Below are 25,486 nucleotides of genomic sequence, written 5' to 3' on the forward strand. Positions count from 1 at the left end.
TTTATAGGAGTTATCTCCCCGCGCCTCCCTTTTCTTGTTATCTTAATTTCTCTAAAACCGTAACAGATTTTAACAAACTGTTTTCACCAAATTGTTTTTGTATTCTTAAGAATGTTTTGGTGAATTCAACTGATGTGATTGGATGAGTTATTTCCCTGTGAAAATTTAACATAGGTTAAATGTTGAATATATTCATACATTATAAGTCATAGAGCCCTAAAGTCTTTAGATATGAAGTCCTTTATCCATTTTTAGGAAATTGAGGTCAAGGTCAAAGGTCAGGGTCATGCTATGACTTTTATGTTTTGCTTGATACATGTATCTTTATTTAAAAGAAACAGTCAAAATTAATGATATGATGTGTTCGATAAATAACTGTTAACAATAGGGCGCAACTTCAACCCATTTAAGTCAAAGTGTTTTGGTCAACCCTTACAGGATATAAAAAAGAAGATTTGGTATGATTGCCAATGAGACAACTGTCCACAAGAGACCATAATGACACAGACACAATAAGCAAAGCCCATACCGAATAGTCAGCTATAAAAGGCCCCGATATGACAAAGTAAAACAATTCAAACTAGAAAACTAACGGCCTTATTTATATAAGAAAATGAAAGAAAAACAATAATGTAACACATAAACAAACGACAACCACTAAATTACAGGCTCCTGACTTGGGACAGGCATGCACATACATAAATAATGTGGCGGGGTTAAACATGTTAGCGGGATCCCAACCCTCCCCATAACCTGGGACAGTGGATAGGAATTTTCTCCCCTTATGTATTTTAAATCAGTAGTACTCCACAACCATACACGTGATTGATCTGGGTTCTTTCGATTTGAGATCACTGACCTATGACTTTGAAATTGAGGTCAATATCAAAGGCCAATTTGACGTTCTAGATTTTGACCTTGGCTAAAAATTTGTACTGGTTCATTATAAAACAATTAAGCCTTCCGCATTTGGTTGTAGACATTTCATCATTTATAAGGTCAACCGGAAACGCCTATTTCAGACTAATCCTATGATAAAGTACCTATAATTTTTTTCTTAATTTATTTGAAGTAACAAATTTCATCAACCAGGAGTGACATTTTCCAACACCATTTTTTTTTTAAATATCATTCTTATTATCGAAGTAAAAACACCTTAAATTGTTCACTGAAGAATTGGTTTTTAATTTTGTATTTGTTTTCGTCTTGAACATTATAAATATTTTTTAACTGGACGTAGACAAGAAAACAACTGTTACAATCAATTAATCAATCCACTATTTTCCCCAAAGCATTGCTTCCCTATCGAATATGTTTAACATCTTTTCGAAATCGTTGGTTCATAATAATATCTGTTTGGTATGGCCATGGTTCTTGGGTCCTTCAGTTCCTTTTCATGTTGTGAACATTAAATTGTTTACTCTGTCCATTTTTTGTGGCTGTTTATAATGCAATTAACGTAGTCGACTATGAACAACTATTTAACTATTAAGTCAAGCATTCCAATACAACACATTACTATTTCTTTATTTTTTTTTCTTCTTAAGATTGGTATAGGTCTCATAATAACAGGTTATCATACCCTTATTTTTATAATAATGTGCAAAAGGGTATGTTATTTTTTAGATAAGATCCAAGTAAACTCATTTATCCTTTTAATAAATGTAATCTTAATATTTTCATGATGACATAAAATTATAAAACTTTAAAAAAAAGTTTTGACTGGTATTATTGAATTGGTATTTTAGACAAACCATAACTAAATATATCTTGATATACAATAATATAAACATGTGTAGTAGTTGTCGTTTGTTTATGTAATTTATATGTTTTTCTTGTTTCTCCTTATTTTTTTTTTATATATAGATCAGACCGTTGGTTTTCCCGTTTGAATGGTTTTACACTTGTAATTTTGGGGCCCTTTATAGCTTGTTGTTCGAAATGAGCCAAGGCTCCGTGTTCATGGCAGTACATTGACCTATAATGGTGTACTTTTATAAATTGTTATTTGGATGGATAGTTTTCTCATTGGCACTCATACCACATATATCTAAGTGATCATATATGTATGTATATGTTATCACAATTGCAGTGCCACATTATAAGTCTGATGACACGACATCACATTCTCGTGCTGTTATAAGACTTTTAATGATACATTTTCAATAAATACATTAGATGGCAACTAATTATTACAACATTTTGTTTGTTTTGTTCATAGATATACGAAGATGTGGTGTGAGTACCAATGAGACAACTCTCCATCCAAATAACAATTTATCAAGGTAAACCAGTATAGGTTAATACATTGTTGTCAATTTAATGGAATTGCAAGCGACTGTCATACAAAAGAGGGACGAAAGATACGAAATGGACAGTCATACTCATAAATCGAAAATAAGCTGACAACGCCAGGGCTATAAATGAAAAAGACAAACAGACAAACAATAGTAAACATGACACAACATAGAAAGCTAAAGAATAAACAACACGAACCCCACCAAAAACTAGGGGTGATCTCATGTGCTCCGGAAGGGTAAGCAGATCCTGCTCCACATGTGGCATCCGTCGTGTTGCTTATGTGATAACAAATCCGGTAAATAGTCTAATTCGGTAGGTCACACTCATGAAAGGGAAGGGGATTGTAGTTACGACGTAAGGAACATATCCGATATCATACAAATGAGAGTCTTTTAAGCTATAATTCAAGGTTTATTCCACCATTTTCGACACCAGAATTTTACTTCTTTTATGTTGACGATGTTATTACTGGGGTAATAGACATCATGAAACACATTTTTCTCCTGTGGGTTTGTATCAATTTAATATTTTGGGTCTAAAGTTATACACCCCGTTCCTTTTAATTCATGATTTTTTGCAATTATAGTACTCCTATTTCCTCTAGCTAAAAGTACACCAATTAGAGTCAAAAGCGTCATCTTTTTAATACCCATGTCTGCATTACTTAAAGAAAGAGTGCCTATCGTCTTTTCCATCTCACTTCTTCGTTTCCCATTGTCTGGTTTAGGTAACGCAACTATGTACATTTTGAAATGGTAACAGCTGATATGTACTTTTATTGTAATGTGTAACTTTTGGACGCTTCTGTTCCCACTTCTTGTCGGTTCTAATTGTTTGAACCTTAAATTGTTGTGGTTTTCACAGGATTGTTTTATAATTCGTTCTATTATCACAAAAAAATCTTGAACTAAGAAATACAATCCTTATAAAAGTAAACAAGACAAACTAAGCACTTTTTTTATTCAAATAACTGCATGAACTGTTAGAACATAAGTAGACGAATGATGTGCAAATTGAAAAAAAACGGATGCTACTTCTATGAACAACGTCTTAAGCAGTAAAAGTTGCTACTTTGAACAGAAATAATACTGTCAAACGGGTAACATGAATTTGTTAACGACATGTTTATGAGCCTAATATATTCAGTATAGAGCAAAATGGTGGATAACGTGTTAAGACACACGACATAAAGAACGCATCTGCTATTTGTTAAATCCATCTGACTATAAGCTTGATCATTATTTTTTTTCAGTTCATACGTCTATTTGTAATCATTATATGTAACATAAATGATACTTAATCAATAAAGTTTTCCTTATTGTATTCGAATGAAACTAAAATAATACCACTCCCCCCAAAAAACATAGGAAACTAAAAGTAAACACCCTATACATAACCTTCTTTGGAAACAGGTGAACCCCAGTACATGGCTTTGATAATTTGAAATATAATTTCAAACCGTAAAATGAAACGAGGTTCAAGTGTTTGCAATTAATCTAGCCATCCAACTGTAGTTCACTAGACCTGACAGAACTATATGCATCAATCGTAGTAATAGAAAATTGTTTAATCTTTACCATTGCTCATGTAAAAATAATGGTCGGATTTCATGAATGTAATGATGATAACATTACTTATGACTCTTCATTCAACGCAAACAACAACACAAAAACAAACAGCAAGGTTAAAAAATATGCATTACTTTTTTCCTGACATCACAACTGATTTAATGACATTCAAAATATGTTTGATGCTAGGCCTTATCTTTTCCAATTCAATTACTAAACCCTGAAATAAAAATGTATTGAACGATTAGAATTTAATAAATTTAAGGAAAGAAACATATAAGAAAAATGTAAAAAAAAAATAAAATAAAGGTAACTAAAAGCATTAACAAAACTAAAAAAAAAAAAACATTATGTAAAAGAGTAAAATCACAAAAATACTGACTTCCACGGAAATTAAAAACGGAAAGAACCAAATCAAATAGCAAAATAAAATTAAAAAACCCACATCAAATGATTGGACAACAACTGTTATATTCCTGACTTGGTACATTAAGCATTCTGACATAAGAGAGTGACCAAGTTGTAGTAATAGTACAAAGGTTACCTATGCAAAACATCAGACGCACAACAATTAACATTTAACAATATCCATGTATATTTTTCAGTCTTGCTACAAATGTAGGTGCCAAAATATATTAAAACCCGAAAGTCAGATTTCAACTTTTAAGAGCTGATAAAAGTTTATACATTATAGATAATAATCAGTGTTGATTATGTTGACTACTGTTTTAAAGTCTTTTATACATTGATAGTTTATATAAAACAGGTCTAAAAACGCAGAAACTTATGAAAGATCCATGTCCTTTTTCTATAGATATAACTTGTGTATAAGTCATTTAAAAATTGGTCAAGAAATGTTTCTCTTCATTTCTCATACATTTAATATTAACACTTGAACATTGCTTTTTAAGTTGTAAGTAATACAACTATAAAAATGAAAGATAGGATAAGAGGGTAAGAAATTTAACAGCACTACATGGATAATACCAGACGATTCTGAATATTTGACAAAAAGTAATCAAAACCTCATTTATACATTCTTTGAAACATAATGTGGTGATAATTTATTTTGCAAGTTCTTTTCGAGAACCATTAACATGTTGGCTAAATAAAGCGACGAAAATGATACCAAAGTCTCATATTAAATCATAATTCGAAAATGAACTGATAACGGGATGAAAAAAAAATTAAAAAACAAGAGACAAACAATGGTATACAAAACACAAATCAAACCGAACTCTGCGAGTTATCTTAGATGTTACGGACGGGTATATGTTAGACGATCCTCCTTTGAATAAGTTTAAAAAAAAAATTCTTTTGCATTTATTATTATCAAACATTGTGAAACATTGATTAAGCATCGACTACAGATTTTAAAGAGATGCACGTTTCCTTATCTTAGATGTCATAGAAATTATTTACCCACGTTCACACATTTTTAAAGCGTTGCATGTTTCAGGATAAAATGACTACAAAATAAATAAAAACTTACTTTTTTCACAAATGAATCTGAAATTTCTGCCACAGTTAGTATCCATCCATATGGACCACATGCGAACGCAATTTTCTCCTGTCCCGGTACTTGGTTCTGTTGGATACCAATCAGTAAATGTAAATTGTGTCAGGCTACTGGTCCAAATCCAAGAACTTACCACCTAGCCTGTACACTACAATAATTAGTTAAAGTTAATGCATGTAGAAAAGAACAAACTATCTCCAAGTTATTGGAATAATGTAGATTATAACAGATGCAACTTAAATATGGTAAACGTGGTCAAGAAAAATCAAGTGATAGTTTTGCATGGTATTCCTATAGGTTGCATTTTGTAAAGCTGTTTCACAAGCCATGCCTACTTTGAGGAGATAAACAATATTCATAGATATGTTTATTTGTTTGCGTACTGTTTCAAAGATCTGATCTCTGTGTTTCATCTAGTAGAGACAAAACTTCAAATAGTTACCAGTATAGAAAAAAATGGTAGCACCTAAAATTCAATTACTAGGAGGTCTAAAGTTAAGGTAGGGATAGTACGGAATTTTAATTTGATCTCTTCGAAGTTCAGTGCATATCAATGTTGAAAAATACCACATAGCCCTATATTTTCACCTTTAAATACAATAAAAGTGTCAACTTCCGAAGCAAGGTTGTCGGCTCTCCGAACATTCCCGAAGTCCTGCGTTTAACAACTTTGCCTTCAGCCGTTCTCACATGTGCAAGATATTGCATACATGTTTTTGTTAATTGCATAAACATATATTTAAAACATATGTTTGTATTAACTTTCATGGTTCATTTTTAAACATACGACAATTTGTAGCCGTTTGACCATTCTGTTGGCGGCCGCCAGCGTACAAACCATGCAGGTATGATTTTTACTTATATTAAACGAAATAACTATTTTAAATCATTGTTTTTGACAGAATTCAATTGCATAGATGTTAGGTCTGATCGCCGGTGGACTATATACAAAGTTGCCGTTTCTTGGAAGCAGAAATACTAGAAATTTAAAAAAGGTGCAAGGGGTACTTAAAAAAAAAGTATCACACTTTATTCTAGCTGTGGTTGCATACTGTGGCATGCATAAATTTATTCTCAATGACAGAAAATAGTGTTTGCTAGATATTAAAGATAGTACCCCATCACCCCCTCCCCCTAAAAAAAACCACTGCATTGCCATTACTGTGGCAGTGTGTGGCATTAGCATGATCAAGGATTTGTACTGCTATACAAATCCTTGGCATGATTAGGAATCAAATGCGCTAGCAATCAAAGGTTGCCTTTGATATTATGGTATCATTATTCATTTGTACATGTATGTCATGGAAAGAAAAAATCTACTTCACAGGTTTTGAAATCTAATTATATACTTCTATCTGTGTCTATAATTTCTAAACAATTAACATTAAGCTGGATTATATACACTTAAGAATATGTCCTCTCCTTAATAGGAGGGTAGATAGATATGGATAGATAATATGCTGTAAATACTAAATTCTAATAGGTGTGTTCAAATGCCAGAATCATAATTATGTATTTATTTACAAAAATGTACAAGTGCAATGAAAATGTACATTCCATTTATCTGTTGGATCACCTACTATTGGCTAGTTTATAGAAACACAGACATATAACCATATATTATATGATTATATATTTTTAATTTTTATGTTTTTGTTGAATTTATGCTATTTTGGTGTCCCTGTCTGCAATTTTTTCCCTTTAAGACATATGCATGTATGTGTAGGCTGAAGGTAAAGACACCGAAAAATGCAGAGGAAATCATGATCAGTACCCCTCTTTTGTTGACTAGCTGTATATTCTAAAATATAGTGCTGATTCTGATGATAGATAATTATTTTTTTAAGGTTTCTTTTTACTGATTATCATGACACTGTCATAACATGAGTTGCCAGGACAGGCAGAAGATGTTAGAAGCTACCAGTTTTAAATTTTTATCGGAGGAAATGTGTTAATTTCAACAGTATTTTATCTTTTGATAAGTTTTGAATAGTCTTATTTATAAAATAATGAGAATGTTGTATGTATACATATAGAATATTAAAAATAGGTCAAGTACATTCATATATAAATTGTAAATTACGTTGCTAGTTTAAAAAATTGGCATGTGTAGTATTATGACAGCCTAGTTAGATTTATGACAAAACTAACCCAGTAAGGTCATATATGAATGTAAAAAACTGCAATCTTTTGAAACAGATAAAATAATGCGAAAAGGCAAATTTTGGACCATGAATATAGTCCTCATTAAAACTGATTATTTCTGTACTATGCTAGATATATAGGAAGGGTCGACAAACAACCATTTTTTGTACTTGATAGTAACCTAACGTGCAACTTTTTATGACTGTAACTGAGAAATCGGCTAATTTTGAAATTTTTGTCAAAATAGTCAATATTTAGAGAGTGTGTTCGGAGTTCCAAAAGACCATATTCTAAACACATTGTATGAAAATAAACAGTTTTTCTAAGACTTGCTAATCTGACTATTTCATTCGTATTAATACATTCAATTTTGGCCAAATTTGACAAAGTATAGCAAATTTCGTGTTTCTATAGCAACTCACCAAATGTTTATCATATTGTAAATTAGTTTAATACACTGTTTCATAAGGTTTTCATCATCATGTAAATATTGAAATCTCTCACTGATCATGTGTATTCTTCACATATATATTTGTGATTTTCCTTTTCTTGTTTTAAAGTTGAACATATTGAAGAGAATTGGAGATTTGAGCCACTGTAAACATACATGTATAAAAAATATCCCTGCATATCTGAAGCCCCAGACTAGTAAAATCTCTTTTGAACTAGTGATTTTTTTCAAAACTTCGTTTGAACCAATAAGAAAAATGTCGGAATATTGGTCTTTGTACTAGTAGTTGAGAAAAGCTTTTTGTGCAGGCTGTATTTATATCACATTTCCTTTATCAAAAGCTGTTTTTAAGCAGAAAAAATTAATGGGTTGTTAATTTTCGCAAATTAATACTCAAATTCAAAACGTGATTGCCAAGAAATCGAAATAAGATAAGTCTTAAACATACTTTAATAACATTACGTTATAGTGTGTTAAGTTGTAAGTAAGCCGTCCAAATATGAACAAGAAAGACAAAGAATTTCTATCTTTCACACTTATAGCTGTAAAGACATAACATGCCATTGAAATGAGTAAACAGTTATATAAACATATGAATATATATATTTACCACATCACCATCAAAATCTTGAAATTAATATATTCATTGTATCTACAAGGTTTACACTTCTAGATCTATATCGGAGGGCGAAACATTGACAGATACGTACCTGGCGGAGACTGGAGATGGTTAAAACACAGAGAATTGATCAGAATGACGTACGAGGCCTAAGGCTCCAGAGAATCTGGCGGGAGTAATTCTGGTCCGCAAGACTGTATGATGTTTCACGCTGCAGACAGATATGCCTTTCATAACATATTCTTTGACAACATCGGCTGAAGTAATAAAAGTGGCTATATTTGTGACAAATGATTAAAATATACATATTTTAATGATTACTTTGTGGTTCTTCTTTAGTGTAGGTGATTGTTTAATAAAAGGCGATATGATGGTATATACCTTTAGTACTAATATACAAACATATGGGTCTATTTTTCTGATGGTATTTTTTTTTATAAAGAAGTATTTAAATTATTTTTCTAACGTTAACCATGCTTTATTTCAAAAACAGATGGTCTCCAGATTTAAAATTAAAGGGTTATAATAATGGTATCTATTTAAGTTAGGAATAGCAGTATCGAGGTCACATAAGACTCCATCAGAATGAGATTGTTTTAATCAGAGTAAAAACTATGATTTAAAATTGCTTTGGTTTCGTACTAAACGCGTTGTCGTATAATTTGAAATAAAGTCAATGCATCTTAAGACATTTTCTTGATTTTACTTCACAAAGAAAAAAATGAACTAACTATAAAAAAGAAGATGTGGTATGATTGCCAATGAAACTACTCTCTACTACAAGAGGCCATAATGACACAAAAATTAACCATTGTAGGTCAGCGTACAGCTTTCAACAATGACCAAAACCCATACCCCATAGAAAGGCGTTGACAAAGTAAACAATTCAAACGAGAAAAATCACAGCCTAATTAATGTACAAAAAATGAACGAAAACAAATATGTAACATATAAACAAACGACAAACACTGAATTACAGGCTCCTTCCATTGGACAGGCACATACATAGAGCATGTGGCGGGGTTAAAAATGTTAGCGGGATCCCATCCCTCCTCTAACCTGGGACAGTGGTAAAACAATGTAACATAAGAACGAACTATAAAAATCAATTAAAAACGATTAACTCATCAGATTGATAAAAATACAAGTGGACGTGGCCGGGTAAAACATTTGAAGCATAGCATGTATAAATACTGCCTTTATGTAAGGTCTTTGGCCTTCTGTTTATTATAATTCTGGTATATACGATCACTCCTTTGGTTGCAAAGTAGCAGACTCAGTAGGGTTAAATCTATTTTATTCAAGATTGAAGGTGCATGATTTTAAACAGTACGATTAAAAAAACAAATTACAAATAAAAAAAAAAAAAAAGAAATCGTTCGCGTTCTAAACTTATATTCACGGAACCGCAACTGTTGTTATAATCTAGGACATTTCATGTTGATTTCAACCTTCAAATGCCTGTATTAATAGTCTGTCTTGAGATAAACGTGTTCGACTTTTGTTATCTGTAATTCTTTCGTTCAAACTTTCGCAGTTTGTATACCAAATATGACTTTAAATACAGTATTGAGATCATTGAAGATGATCAAATTCTTCATGACATGTATTTTCTTCTCTCTTACACCATTGGCCTCTTGTGATATACACGAAGATCACAGGGTGTTGAGTCTTGAGATTACCAAAATGCATAGTCAGTTGGAAACGATTTTGGAACACCAAGCTGAGCAGAAAAGTCGTATTCTTGAATTGGAACAGATAAATCGGTTTCGTGAATTGGAACATGATAATCGATTTCGTGAATTGGAACGTATAATCCAGATGCAAAGTATACAAATTCAGGTTGTACAGAGAGATTGCATTCAAAGTAGGGAGGGTACCACAGGTTTTCTAGAAAAATCAGCACTGCCTCTTCTCAAAAAGAATACTAGTGACAGTAAAGTGTCTAAAACGTCCGAAGATATTAAGGATATAACATTTATGGACAAGGTTCCCATTGAAATGAACCATTTGAATGACAGAAGATTTGAGAAGAAGAAGAGCCTAGGGAGACAAAATGACAAGAAAAGATTGCTTCTAAGTATGTATTAATTCATTTATGCAACATCTAGTGGTTGTAGTTGGTATCTGCCTTCTAATCCGTTATCCCCTATTGTTTTAGTGTATTTCAGGCCGTTTGTTTTCCTTTCTGAATATTTGTTTAACTTCATGACCTCGCATACATGTCGAATCTTGCTTACCTGTAGGATGACACCTACTCGTGCCTTGTCAATACGTCTTTTAGTCATATTTGCGGCAAGTCGTTTTACTTTTTATTCGAATTTCATGATATCTCTTATAGTATATTAAATATCTCATATAATATATCAGATATCACATAAATATAAGATATCTGATATAATTTATAAGATATCTGATATACTATATAATATATAAGATATATGATTAAATATATAAGATATATGATTAAATATATAAGATATATGATTAAATATATAAGATATATGATTAAATATATAGTATATAAGATATCCGATATAATATATAAGATATCAGATACAATATAATAAGATATCTGATATAATATATAAGATATCTTATATAATTTAATTTTTATAAGATATCTTATATAGTATATACATGATATATAAGAACTTTAGGCTTCCGCACGACCTTCAACAATGAGCAAAACCCATATTGCATAGCAGGCTATAAAAGGCCCCTTTACAATAATGTAAACCAATTAAAACAAAAAAACATAATTTAGGCATTGATAGATTCTAGATAGATATCAGGCGAACGACTATGAAACATTGACTTATGAATTATTTGAATGTCTTCTATTAACGATCAGCTGTCAATGTTATTTAAAGGACACAACTGTACATTTTTAGCACGGTGTTCCCAGTGATGTATATTTTAATGAAATCTCTATCATCTTGACCACTTTTCGATATGATATACAAAAGATCCTGATTTGGTTTCTAAATTAGCAGAAAAATCTGATTGTCAAAATCATTTACTGAAATCTAAGACACTGAAACTAAAATGTGTTAGTTAAAGTTCATCGGAATGGATGATTGGAAGATATCTTTAATTTTGATTTGATTGTAAACCAGGAGATTAAACTGAAATCTATGTAAAATAACATTCGATTATCACACAGAAAACGTCAAGGTCAATTCTCACTAAACATGCTAAATAAGCAAGAATGCTAACAATTGAGCGATATAAATTGAAGTAGGCAACTTGTTTTACTATACAACCAGAATAAACTCATTTATGCTAAATCCTCTAGCTGTGTACTGATTTATATCGTAGTCTGGAAAACATCATTTATGTCTTAGTTGTTATTGACTTTGGACTTTTTGACTGAAAATACTCGTGTATCGTTGTTTTTTTGGGTTTTTTTTTTTGTGTTTTGATTTCTGTTAGTCAATGCAATTAGGTGTTCTTGTGTACCGTTCTGCGATCTTAATTGCTGAATTAAGATAACTGAATTTGACAGTAAATTATTATTTTTAGCAGTCAAGTATTTAAGGAGTGCTGTCGTTGATTTATGTCGCTCATAGTGTTGATGTTGGAGCCGTTCATAATCAGCATCTGCGTTATGGATTTCCACTGCAGACCAATAGTATAGATGTAGATGTAGAACCGACTATATAATATGCCTTTTTCCCCTGTTGAACGCTGCACGGTTAACTATTATTGCGAATATCCTTTAAATTTGAACTCTGGTTGATAGTCTCATTTTCAATCAACATCTCGTTATTTTGATTTGGTGAATGATAAGCCGAGTTGACCATGCATGACATATCAAATAACTCTTTAACTATATTTCTATTGAAATATACCTATATTATTACAGATCCGAATGTGCATAAATTCTAACAAAACTATTTGGTCTGTAAAAGGACTTAATAGTATTGTCGTCGTAAAACGGGTTGTACTTGCACAAACATGGTTGTTATGTTGATCACTAGTGTTGTAAATATATATAAAAAACAACTGTTTTGAATTATTGATATTGAAATTACAGTCATATATAATTGTGACATTTTTTTAAAAACATTTTGTTTTTTGCAGATGCTGATTCTACGCGTATATGGACAGTGATGAAACAAATCCAGGGCGTCACCAGACTCTGATCTTTGACATAGCGAAGACCAATGTTGGATCCGCTTACAATACAAACAGTGGACTGTTTACTTCTTCAGACCATGGAATATACGTTTTCACCTGGACAATAGTATCAGACCGAAATGGTTACGTTTATTCTGAAATAATGATCAATTCAACACCTTTAGGAAGCATTCTGACCAATAGTGAAGAAATCAGTGATGACCATACAGTCACTGGTATTGTTTTAGCGGAAGTGAATCAAGGAGATGTAGTCTACATACGTACAAATCCGAATAATGGGATAAGGGGCAGTATAATAAGTGATACGTTTAAACGCACATCGTTTAGTGGTTGGAAAATTGATTAAACATCAAGCAAGAAAAACTATTTTGTTTTGTTTATCTTACTCCAGCGTTGACCTAGAAAAAATGTAGAAAACATAGAAACAAAAAAGACAAATAATATTTTCCAGCTAGGTATCAGATAAAATTAAGTTTATGAAGAAAGTTGGGAACATTTTAATAAGTACTTTATTATATTTTGCTTCCTCTTTTGGCGCACTCTCCATATGTTCAATTTGGTTATATATTTTCATTTTACCTAAAGCAAGGAAAAAAAGCACACTAACAATTATCCAACTTATATTATATCCCACTAGAAATGGTACGAAGTTCAAAGTTAACGACAGCGCTACGATAAAGAGATACATTTGTAACAGAAAATGTTCTTATATTGCTCTTATCTTTATCTTAAATGGACATCGATGGCCAAGCTGTCTGAGTAGTCCAATTAATGTATCTCGAGCATTTCCACATAATTTTATTGCAGTTGTGAGTTCGAGTCATGCACGTGGCAGGTGACCCCAACTCCGAACCTATATTGACTAGAGATCTCAGTTTTTCCAATCAAAGATCGATGAAGTTCCTTGGGAACTTTAAATTCATCCGCAAATACAATTTATTCGCAAATAAAATTTATTCGCAAATAAAATTTCTTCGCAAATAAAATTTCTTCACAAAAAAATCTAATATGTTGAATGAGGCGTCATCAATTAATCGATTAGTCTTTATTTTAACTTTATTGTAAAATCAAGGCAAACTATATCAAAGTGATAGTCACAACTTGTCTATGAAAAATGCCTGTACCATGTCAGGAATATGACAGTTTGTTCCGATGGGTGATATTGTGTAACGTTTGACTCTGTCAGGTTTTATTGGAACCATCCTGTTTTAATTTACCTTGGAGTTTGATAGTTATGTTGATTCTAAACAAAAAACAACAAGGCAAAAAAACGCACTGACTGACAGCACTTAAAAAGAATAAAGACTGAGTGCTAGTAACATAAAACCTACCAAGTACTGGTGATGATCTCATTAATATATTGCATTTGTTATCTTTGTTGCTTGTTTTGATTGGGATTCTATAGTTTGGTAGAGAAAAAAAGAGCAGCTGTCAAACAAAAATAGGCAAACGTAATGAGTACATCTGAAATAATTAAGTTCATTAACTGTCGTGAAGTTAGACTTTGAAATAAAAAAAAAAGGTTATGGGGTATTCATTCATAAATCAAAATCAGTATATGCAAAGATGTTGTTCTTCATTTCAAAGTCACAGTGAGGCCTAAAACACGGATAAAAGCAATTCTCTGCAAAGTTTTAAGACAGCCTCAAACACCGGCTGCAGTTAAATTTTTCGCAAAAAGAAATTTGGATAGACTTTGTAAGTTTAAACACAACTTAATCGCTGGGTCGATGCAACTGCTGGTGAACGTTTCGTCACCGAGGGTATCACCAGCTCAGTAGTCAGCACTTCGGTGTTGACATGAATATCAATTATATGGTCATTTTTTTAAATTTCGTATTTACAAAACTTTGAACTTTTTCGAAAAACTAAGGATTTTCTTACCCCCAGGAGTAGATTACCGTCGCCGTATTTGGCACAACTTTTTGGAATTTTGGGTCCTCAATGCTCTTCCACTTTGTATTTGTTGGGCTTTTTAACTGTTTTGATCTGAGCGTCACTGATGAGTCTTATGTAGACGAAACGCGCGTCTGGCGTATTAAAGAATACAATGTAATCCTGGAACCTTTGATAACTTTTTATTACATAATGAAGACTATATGCTGGACACTATTTCAAATGTTGTCAATCATTTTTTTTACATCTTTCTATACAATGTTATTTTTGCTTACATTTTGTCGAGTCCTAATTCTGGTCATTTTTAATTAGTATAAAATCATTGTCCTACAACTGAGAGATTGATCGAACTTTAAACCCAGTTTTAATTCACTATTTTTTTCATCAATTAATGCCTGTACTAAGTCAGGAATATTACATTATTTGGTTTCTTTCGTTTGATGTAAATTGCCTTTTGACAAAATAACGTTCGTTTAAATTCACCTGGTCCATACTTCTATGCATACTTCCGTTATAACTCTTCCTTTTTCGTATTTGTTGTTCATAGTTAGCCAAACTTAATTTACATTATCTCATTTTAAACCACAAATCAAATATATAAAAAAAAAAACATGTCCATCTAGGGATATCTGTTCAAAACAATTTCCTCTGAAACTACAAAGCCAAAATTTTGAAACTGTATATGATTGATGATAGCAATATTTTACGGTCCTCTTGCACAAAACGTAATGTATCGGACTACAAAGGCAGCAACAATGCTGGCGTCAAAATTTAAAACCTACATTTTTATCCGCACTGACTCTTCTTGGCAAATTCTAAGCTAAGATAAAAAAAAAGCGCATAGAAACCTCTTATTAGGTCCATCAAAGTGGACCGTAAAATACTACTATAGTTTGAAAGGAAATTGTTTATGAATATTGGCTAATCTAAATACCAGATAAACACAAGAGGCAATCCTAAATTCTGTTTGGCCTATTTTACCAAAATCCTATATGTAAAACAAATCTACACTTGACCTTAAAACTTAATAGAATTGAAAAATGGAAGATTTATCTATGAAAATATTTGAAACATGAGAAAGTAGACCATAGTTATGAATATGGAATTTTATTTGGCAAGGCATAACACTGACATCCTGTTAATAAACAAATGTTTTGTAGATACTAACACGAGCAATATGGTAACTTTCTATGCTTACATGAACACTCATGAAACAAATCCAGGGCTTCATCAGACTCTGATTTTTGACGATGTGAAGATCAACATTGGATCCGCGTACAGTCAAAACAGTGGTCTGTTCACAGCACCAGGCCATGGTATATACGTTTTTACCTGGACTGTTGTTGCAGACGATTATGGTTACGTTTATTCTGAAATTGTTATCAATACTACACCATATGGAAGCATTTTGACCAATAGTCAAGAAAATCGAGATTTTCATACAGTTACAGGTATTGTTGTAGCGGAGGTTAACAAAGGAGATGAAATATATATACGTACGAATCCGAATTATCCAATCAAAGGCAGAATTGTTAGTGATTCCTCTCAGCGCACATCATTTAGTGGTTGGAAAATTAGTGATATTTAAAAACATAATACATGAACATCGAACACTGAATATCATGTTTAAGTTTAATTGCAACTTGATACGTGTTAAATTTCGGACAGGACAATACTGAAAACACGAGTTTTTTTTTTAAATATTAATGAAAGTTTTAAATCAGTAACAGTTGCGTTTGGCAGAAGTATGTGTAATAAAAAGTACTATCATAATTATTTTGCCTTTTTTTCCTGAGCAACACATTTGCTACCGTTTCGATTTTCAATTTTACAAATTGAAGAAAGGACAAACATGAATTAAAATACTCTTGATGGACAATGTTTGATTTTACCGAATTACAAAAGAGAAGTTTAGTGGTCATTGTTGAGGTCTTTAAAATAAAGATTTACCTAAGGACATTGCAATTACTAAGGTTAAAAAAAATCCTATTCTTAAGATGTGATTTTAAGTATGTTTTGATTGCGCAACTGTGCTCAAATGCTCAGGACGTTTTTTGAAATACTAACAGTTAACTTTAGAGGATTTTACAACTGTATATCGATTCATATCTTAACTTTCATCTCAGAATTAAACAATGAGGAACCTTTAAAAATTAACTTTTTACGAGAAAGAAATGAATTCAATTTGGCCGCGTAAGTTTTAGCAACATATACAGGTACCTAAATATTGTATACAGTTGTTCTAGTTACTGCGATACTGAATAGTTTAGGATTCCTATTAAAACATATTTTAACGAGGGATCATTTTAGCAAGAAAGCTATTGAACCGGGGGTTCGTTATGGTACAGTAATATTCGTCATATTAACCGTAAAATATATAAAACATATCTGTGCTTGAACAAGGGTTGCTATCAATTCTTAATGATAAAGTTGAAGTTATCAAATTGGAAGGTTGACATATAATTAAACGTTTGGTGTCTGTGTCTGTTGACTATTGATTTGATCCATTTGTTGTAGTAACAGTCTCGGCCTCTCTTGCTCAACAGGAACATCGAGCAAGGGATATGACTGATCCCTATATTTTTTAAATTATTATTTGCAAATGACAATAGAAGTGACAGCGTACTTCTACTAAGTAACCGATTTTCAGTCGGATTCGTAATGATCAGTCTGCAGTTTTTTGTTCTTGTGATTTGTGAATTGTGCACCATTGTTTTTTTTCACCGCGACTTATTATATTTGAGTGACCCCTTTATACAAACGTTTATGGCTAAAACATTGCAAAAAATATATGTGCATGCTGTGAATTAATGTGTACACATTGACAATATGAAATTATACACTGTGAAAAAATGAAAATGGCTGTTTTAGATGACCTCCTATTTTGACAGGATCGAAGGCGTTTTTGTGATTCATTTAATTTTACCTCAATATACAAGGAAAAATGTAGGCATAAGAGAGTGGATGAAAAGAAGAGCTACATTTGACTTGATTAAGATATTATAAGGAATTAGGTACATACCAAGCCGGAAAAATGAAAAAAAAACACAATTTAGTAAAACAAACGAAAATCGACAATCCACAAAACATGAAGACAATTAATTAAAGATTAGGTAAGGCAACACATGCAGTTGTCTCAACTTTATAATTAAAAATGTTGTGTTATGTAAACACACTTGTATAATGCTAAATATATGTTTGGTTGTGAATTCCCCCTGCTTGTTGAGAATCTTGATAATTCAAACAAATATCATAAACTTAGTCCTCTGTGCACGATTTTCTCATTTTTACGCAAATATATCGTATAATCGTCAATTTTTTTTCTCTCTGTCTGTTATGATTTTAAAAATATGGCTGCTCATTAAATGCCGTATTTTGAAGCCGAAGTTTACCGATTGTCACCTTATAGTAAACAAATAACAAAAAGCATGGGTATTTAGCACGTGTTTAATACCCAATAACCCCCTGGATCCACTTATGCTACCACAGTCATTTTTTCGTCTTTTATTCATTACATATTGCATTACAAAAGGTATACCTTTACTCCTCTGACAAACAATAGATTACGAAGCATAAGTTCTCCACATTTTGGAATTTCACCGACTAGTTGTGACATGCGTATGTCAAAATCATCATCATCAATGTCTATATATATGTCCTTATATTAATGCCATATACTCTCATTTTTCTGTATAAAGTTCTCTAAGAAATAGAAAGTGATGTTGCCATATCTTTCACGGAAAAATCCGCCTCTATAAGGTGTCCAAGTGTGTCTCCACTGATGTTACATCCCAGCTCCTTTGTTCTAACAGGGGTGATTTGAGCCGGATCACCCCAGTTTGAGTTTCTTTGTTATGCATGTTTTCCTTTGTTCTGTAACATAAAGTGTGGGCCGATTGGCCAGTGGGGCGAGTTGACATTATTTGATATCTACTCATCGTGTTCGGGGGTCATTAAGGGTATACATCATATAGTAATATAAAAAGTATGTTATAATTGTTGTGTGGCGTTCTAAACTCGATTTTATGAATTGTAAATGGGTTTTCGTCTAATCTAAAACAGCTGGGATGTAAAATAGTTATCCCATTCTGATTTGGTGTGTCAGTGTTTATATAACTTAGATCTTACACTGACACACCGCGTCCTTGTGGGATAACTATTAACTATACTCCTTTTTAAAAGACGTTCCAGCTCCAACTATCTCTGCATTGTACCCTCAATTTCATCATGTCAGTAACTATTCCTGGGTATATTTTCTCTTTTACAAACTTTGAAATGAATGTTTCCATTCCCAGTTTCCTCAAAATTGTTTCCATTTTCAAACATTTGAACTAATATGATAAATGCTCTTATTACATTGGTTGCAATGAATTACATTGATTTCCCCATTGTTCCCAGTGAAATAAAAACCGATAATTTCACATGAGAAATGAACGTAGTTATTTCACTCCTCTGATGTCATTCAACAATAGGCGTTGTCAAGACGTCGATTACGTCGGATCAAAACAAATTGTAAATGCGTAGAATAAAGATATAGTTCCTTACATTTTCTACTTTAATTTCATAAAAAAAAGCAATTTGCCAATGTAATAAAAAAATAATTAATCAAAGAATTGAAATATCGAAAAATATTGAACTCGTGACCGAACAATACTGATAACTACGCGCATTCGTAAATTAATGTGTTGTTCGGTCACTCGTTGAATATTTTTCTCTATTTGAATTCTTCGATTAGTTATTCTATAATTATCATTATAGGCATATGTAATATCTTAAAAAACGCGTCAGGAACCTAGTTGTGGAACAGCTATATTATGCTTTCATAGCGTTTTGTTTTAATCTGCGTGAAATAAGCGTTTTCCATGACGTAATAGGTGTTTGCACCTAAAGTAACAGATATTTGCACATAAAGTAACAGGTATTTGCACATAACGCACATAATGTAGAAGTGTTTGCAAATAACGTAATAGGCATTTGCACATAACGTCATAGATGTTGGCACAAAATGTAATAGGTGTTTGCACATATGGTAATAGGTATTTGCACATGACGTAATACGTGTTTGCACATAGCGTTATAAGTGTTTGCTCGTAAAGTAATAAGTATTTTACAAAACGTTACAGGTATTTCATCACGTTATAGGTATTTGCACAAAAAGTACAAGGTATTTGCACAAAATGTAGTAAGTGTTTGCAAATAACGTAATAGGTAATTGTACATAACGTTATAGGTTTTTGCACAAAATGTAATAGGTATTGCAAATAACGTAAAAGGTATTTGCACATAACGTAATAAGTGTTTGTACATAGCGTAATAGGTACTTGCACAAAACGTAATATGTATTTGAACATAACATAATAGGTGTTTGCACATAACGTAATGGGTATTTGCATATAACGTAAAAGGTGTTTGCCCCCAAAGGGTGACTGGGGAATAGAAATTATTGTATGGTCACTTGGTCTTCTTCCGATCGGCAGTAAAACGCTTGCCAAAGTGGAGCGTCCGTTTGGATGTACAAGTTTGCAGCAACGTCCGGTCAGAGAGTGCCACGCTCTTTGCACATTAAGAACCATTGCAACAAATCTTTGAGGGGTCCGTAGGTGGCCTGTTGCAAGGCAAAATTTCTGTCCCATATCCAATATACCCTCATTTTCCAGTGGCAGTCCAAATTACCCCGACCATCATCCCGGATGACCTCTTTTACAAGACCTACCTATTGTATTTATTGTTAACGTGTTCTCGTCCTGAACATGCATGAAATATTTGCCACTGGGCGTTCAGCAACCAACAATCAATCAATCAATAAAAGGTGTTTGCACATAATGTAATAAGAGTTTGCACATAACGCAATAGGTGTTTGCACATAACGTAATAAGGGTTTGCACATAATGTAATAGGTGTTTGCACATTATGATATACGTGTTTGCACATAACATACCGGTTGATTGACATATCATATTGGTTGTCAACGGAAAGAATCAATTACTTAGCATGACGCATATAAGCTACACCATGACATATAACATTGTTCACAGAAGACATTAGTCGAAAATAAACTGACAACGCCGTGTCAAAAACAGGAAAGGACCAAACATTATTTGCCAACAGCATGAGATACCAAAATAACAGCACAAACAAACAAAATACAGTTAGAGGTAATACATATGAATAAACACAACATAAAGCCATTATAATATAATATCATGATGGTTTCATAGAACAAAGATCTATTCAAAGAAAACGTTTAGAACATTCAACATAACTAACCCATTTGAAACAGGACGCAATTATTAACTGACATATTGTAAGAAAAAATAGACACAAAATAGAGAAAATGTGAAAGAATGTAGAGGTGGTTGGTCATACAGTTTAGAAGTATTTATATTGCACATAACAAAGAATAGCAATGACATATCATACAATTGTTTGACAAAACAAATATAAGTAATTTGACATAACACAGAGTTGCAGTGTCAGGAAATAAAGACACTTACACATTACATTTAGAAGAAATGACAGGACGTAAAGACACAGCGACACAACACATTAAATAACTACACTATAAGACGGTTACGGCGTTCCATAGAACTTCACTTCTGTAAAGTACCTGTTTTGATCATACATGTACTTTATAAATTGGACACATAGATTAGCCCAGATATAAACTCGTGACATGATTATCAAAGATATAATGTTTACATTGTACATTGAACTGCCTATCATATGATTTTTAGATATTTAAAGATTTTTTGCACCACTAATGACATAAGGATACGGCCCGATCATGGTTTGTACTCATTTGTAAGTAGCGATACTATTAGTTACATAAAGTGCTAGTGACCTAATACTATATATATATGGGGCCAGTACATTCCATATGGGGTGAGAGCGAAGCCTTCCCCTTACTCCCAGAGAAAATTCTTGTTTACAGAATATTCTAATTTTGCTTCCCCGGATCCCGCTTAAATCGTCTGATTCTCGCTTCCCCCTACATCTTTGAAAAGAACTGCTTGTTTTTATCACGTTTCCCCTAAATGATCGTTGTTTTGTTTTTATCTAAACGCATATAATTCCGGAGTTGGAGATGTTTTGCCATCACCACCACAATACTATCTATATCACTATTCAATTACACGGCTAAGTTTCGTCTTGTCCTGGGAAAGATTTAAATCAAGATTGAAAGCATTTTGCGAAAATGTTGTTTCATGACAAAAGTCATCTTGCGAACAAAAAGATGTCAGTATCGGGAAAAGTATACAAAACAAAGTTTATAGCTTCCACATTAGCTCAAATGGAAACAACAAAATACCAGTCAAAAGTGTTACTCTAGTTCTACCGGTACCGTTTCAGGCATATGAAAGGGAGGCAAAAGATACTAAAGGAACGTTCAAACTCATAAGTCGAAAATAAGATGACAACGCCATCACAAAAAACGAAAAAAAAAACCCACCAAAAAACCAAAAGACTAACAACAGTTTACAAAACAAAATATAGGAAACTAAGGACCGAGCAACACAAACCTGGGGTGATCTCAGATGCCCCGGAAAGGTTAGAGAATCCTGCTCCAATTGTTGCAGTACGTGGTCGATCAGTTACTCATATTTAATAATTTTTTAACACTCATAAATTGTTAATTGCACTTCTTGCTATTTTAACAAAATACTTGATGTACAGCATTCAATCAAGTATCCCTGGTACATATCCAGGAGGAATATTCAGTAAAACTTATTTAATTATATATAAGTCATCTATAACTACATTATAAGCATAATAAAATATAAGATCAAATAACAGTAAAGATGCTACACACGCTGCGTCCTGAAATTTACTGAAAATTATTGTTTGTTCTACCGTTATCGATTTTTTGAATTTTTTGAAAACTTAAATCAGTAAATTTAGATATAATTCGATATAAGAAATATTTTCGTTACCAATGCAGATTATAGTAAATTATCATTGTCCTGCAGATAAGACGAGGACACTTTACAAGATAACAATTTTCTTTCAATAGTTTATTAGTCTTTATCAGTACAAAGCAATAAAATAGCTATTTTAGAGCATGATATCTTTAGATAAATAGACGACACACCCTTTTTCATAAATATGGAAAGACGTACAGGACAATTGACATCGATATTAGTAACATGTTGCTTACGATTAGCAGAAACCGCTTAAAATACAGTGAGATCCTTCATTATCAGGTGAATTAGGGTTGACAGTAAAATTGTCTCCATCAAATGAAATTATCGACAGGTATTTTTTACGTACTTAAATAGATATAGGAAGATGTGGTGTGAGTGCCAATGAGACAACTCTCCATCCAAATAACAATTTAAAAAGTAAACCATTATAGGTTAAAGTACGGCCTTCAACACGGAGCCTTGGCTCACACCGAACAACAAGCTATAAAGAGCCCCAAAATTACTAGTGTAAAACCATTCAAACAAAAACCAACGGTCTAATCTATATAAACAATACGAGAAACGAGAAACACGTATATATTACTTAAACAAACGACAACTTCTTAAAACATTGTTGTGACGTCATTCTATTGTTGTAGCCGTTCTTTTTTCCAGTGATTGGACTCATTTACCTGTAAAAAATCATTCTGTTACCTTTAACTGTCCAATATTTTTAAGAATAACCCTCCTCTTTCTTAAAAACATTGGACAGGTGGAGGTAGCATGATCGATTCTTACAGGTAAATGGTAGTTCAAGGACTGATAAAATCATTCAATTCACGCGATTTGTTTCTCCATATGAAACAAGTATGAAAAATGGGTACAAAAACTTATATATTTAAATCGAATCGAGCATCCTTCAATAAAAACAAAGTTGGTCCAACATGTAAACTTTGAAATGAGAGTCCTGAAATCTTGTCACATTTTCTACTAACATGTGAGACACTTGAAAGGGACAGGAAAAGATTGATAGAGATAATAATTGATATGGGTAGTGAACATTTAGCAAAATCTTGCTGTGTAGAGGAAGTAGACTTAGTTTAGGTTATAGTTAATCATTTATATTATACTGTGAATAAACGTAACAAAGAAATTGTTCAAAATATTGATAGACGACTTGAGAGTTTGTGAAGACAGCTTATTAACAATCTGAATATGAGCGGTATGAACTGCTAACTAAACAACAAAAGAAAAACAATCTTTCCTGATGAGTAAATATAAAGTATCATATGACATTATGCTGATGATCAGGGTGGGAATCTCCACAGGTATTATCAGTTGTAATCGAATCAAATAGACAGTTAAATCAACCAATAATAAATTTTGGTTATAATATAGGTGCATACAGATTAAAATTAAAGATAAATTTTATCTTTTTATTTTCAATCAAAAAAGTGTGGACACCGATCAGTGTGGATAGTATATTTGGATGTTTGACACTGTTTTCTGACATAGTTAAATCTTTGTTTCCCTCAATAGGTTTTTCTGTTGAACTGTTGTGCAAAATGACAGCCAACCTGTACCAAACACTAAACTAGCAGTTCATCTAATATTTAGTTTTAATGTTCAAGACTGTCGTGAAGGAGACACTAATTTAAATCAGTGTCAACCATTCATAGATTTTATTTTGGTAAAAAACAATATATTAATATCAAATCTGCATATTGACCAACATACTATGACTGCTTTGTGTATATGCAGTAAAATGTAATTTGTACATTCCTGTAATTAGATTTTGTGCATGTCCAACTTTCCATTCGGGAATTTCCTTTCAACATTTGGAATCACTTCTATGTGAATACATTTACATTTTAAACAATGATCCTTTAAGGGAACACAGCAAAATGAGTGGGCTCCAACGCTGCAGAGATTTACACAAAGAAGCAAAAGATTGCAAGTATTGCCAAATGATTCCGATAAAATATGTTCCACAATTTTTATTTCGGATAGCAGGAAAAGCTCAAAATAACAAGAGGATCACATAAGGTGCATTTCTGCATGATGTGATTTTAATATGCGAGATCGCATCCGAGAACCTGCAAGCATGTTATATTTGTGTGGTTCTATTTGTGTTCTTATTAGGTGTTAATTTCTTATATAGTGGGTTTGTCCACACACACTGTAAACAAATTTTCAGGATCTTTCCAGAATCATTAGTAAAAGATTTGTTTAAATGTCTGAAGTGTTTCTATGAAGCTATTATTCATAACAACAGTATACCAGATACCAATACAGATTATCATAACTCCTACAAACTGATAAAAAATCCTTTAGATATGAACAGGACTGACGGTCAAAAGGATTAAAATCATACAGACTTACTAACATTACCAATATATATCTTTAAGTCAATGATTATCTTCACTCAGTCTTCTTCAGCAGGCTACTCAGATGTTTAAAAAAGAGTTTTAAAACCACCTGGCATCATATTGCTAGTAGCACAGGAAGGATTGTTTTGGTAAATGTGTGCTTTTTGTTTTGTCGACTGGACAAAAAATGTGTGGTTTAAGTGTAAATAAAATGCTTTAATCTCCCCTTAGATACTTACATAAAATGGATACTCTGTTTATAAATCCTTGCACTGACAGTTTTAATCATCGTACCTTAATCAGACTGAGTCATATTCAGATGTGAGTTGTGTGTCAAATCTTTGTTTTACAAATAATGCATTTCCATAACAATGAACTGAGCTCAAAGTAAATTTAATAAATAACTTTTAGACAAATAGCTAAATCCAGTGATACACTTTGTTATAGAGGTCTGTCATGAACCTTCACCACATCTATGATCTAAAAAACATACCAAACTACATACTAGAAAACAAGTCATGAAAAGACATGTTTTATATTATTTTTCCGTATTCTTATTAAAACATACAAAAAT

The 25,486-nt window shown here is 32.3% G+C and overlaps 1 protein-coding gene across 2 annotated transcripts in view; it reads left to right on the forward strand.

Moving 5' to 3' along the window:
* LOC143058220 (uncharacterized) overlaps window positions 1-25,486 on the forward strand; it is a 322,046-nt gene that overhangs the window by 291,122 nt on the left and 5,438 nt on the right. Inside the window, exon 1 of one of the 2 annotated variants that reach the window (XM_076231689.1) lies at window positions 21,322-21,443. The exons of the other annotated variant lie outside the window; for it this stretch is intronic. Within the exon in view, the coding sequence (XP_076087804.1) occupies window positions 21,427-21,443 (17 nt within the window). The 5' untranslated portion in view covers window positions 21,322-21,426. Of the gene's footprint in view, window positions 1-21,321; window positions 21,444-25,486 lie in introns of those variants that run through there. 2 annotated transcript variants of the gene reach the window in all.

This window comes from Mytilus galloprovincialis, chromosome 14 (assembly GCF_965363235.1).
Source record: "Mytilus galloprovincialis chromosome 14, xbMytGall1.hap1.1, whole genome shotgun sequence".
Taxonomy (NCBI): Eukaryota; Metazoa; Mollusca; class Bivalvia; order Mytilida; family Mytilidae; genus Mytilus; species Mytilus galloprovincialis.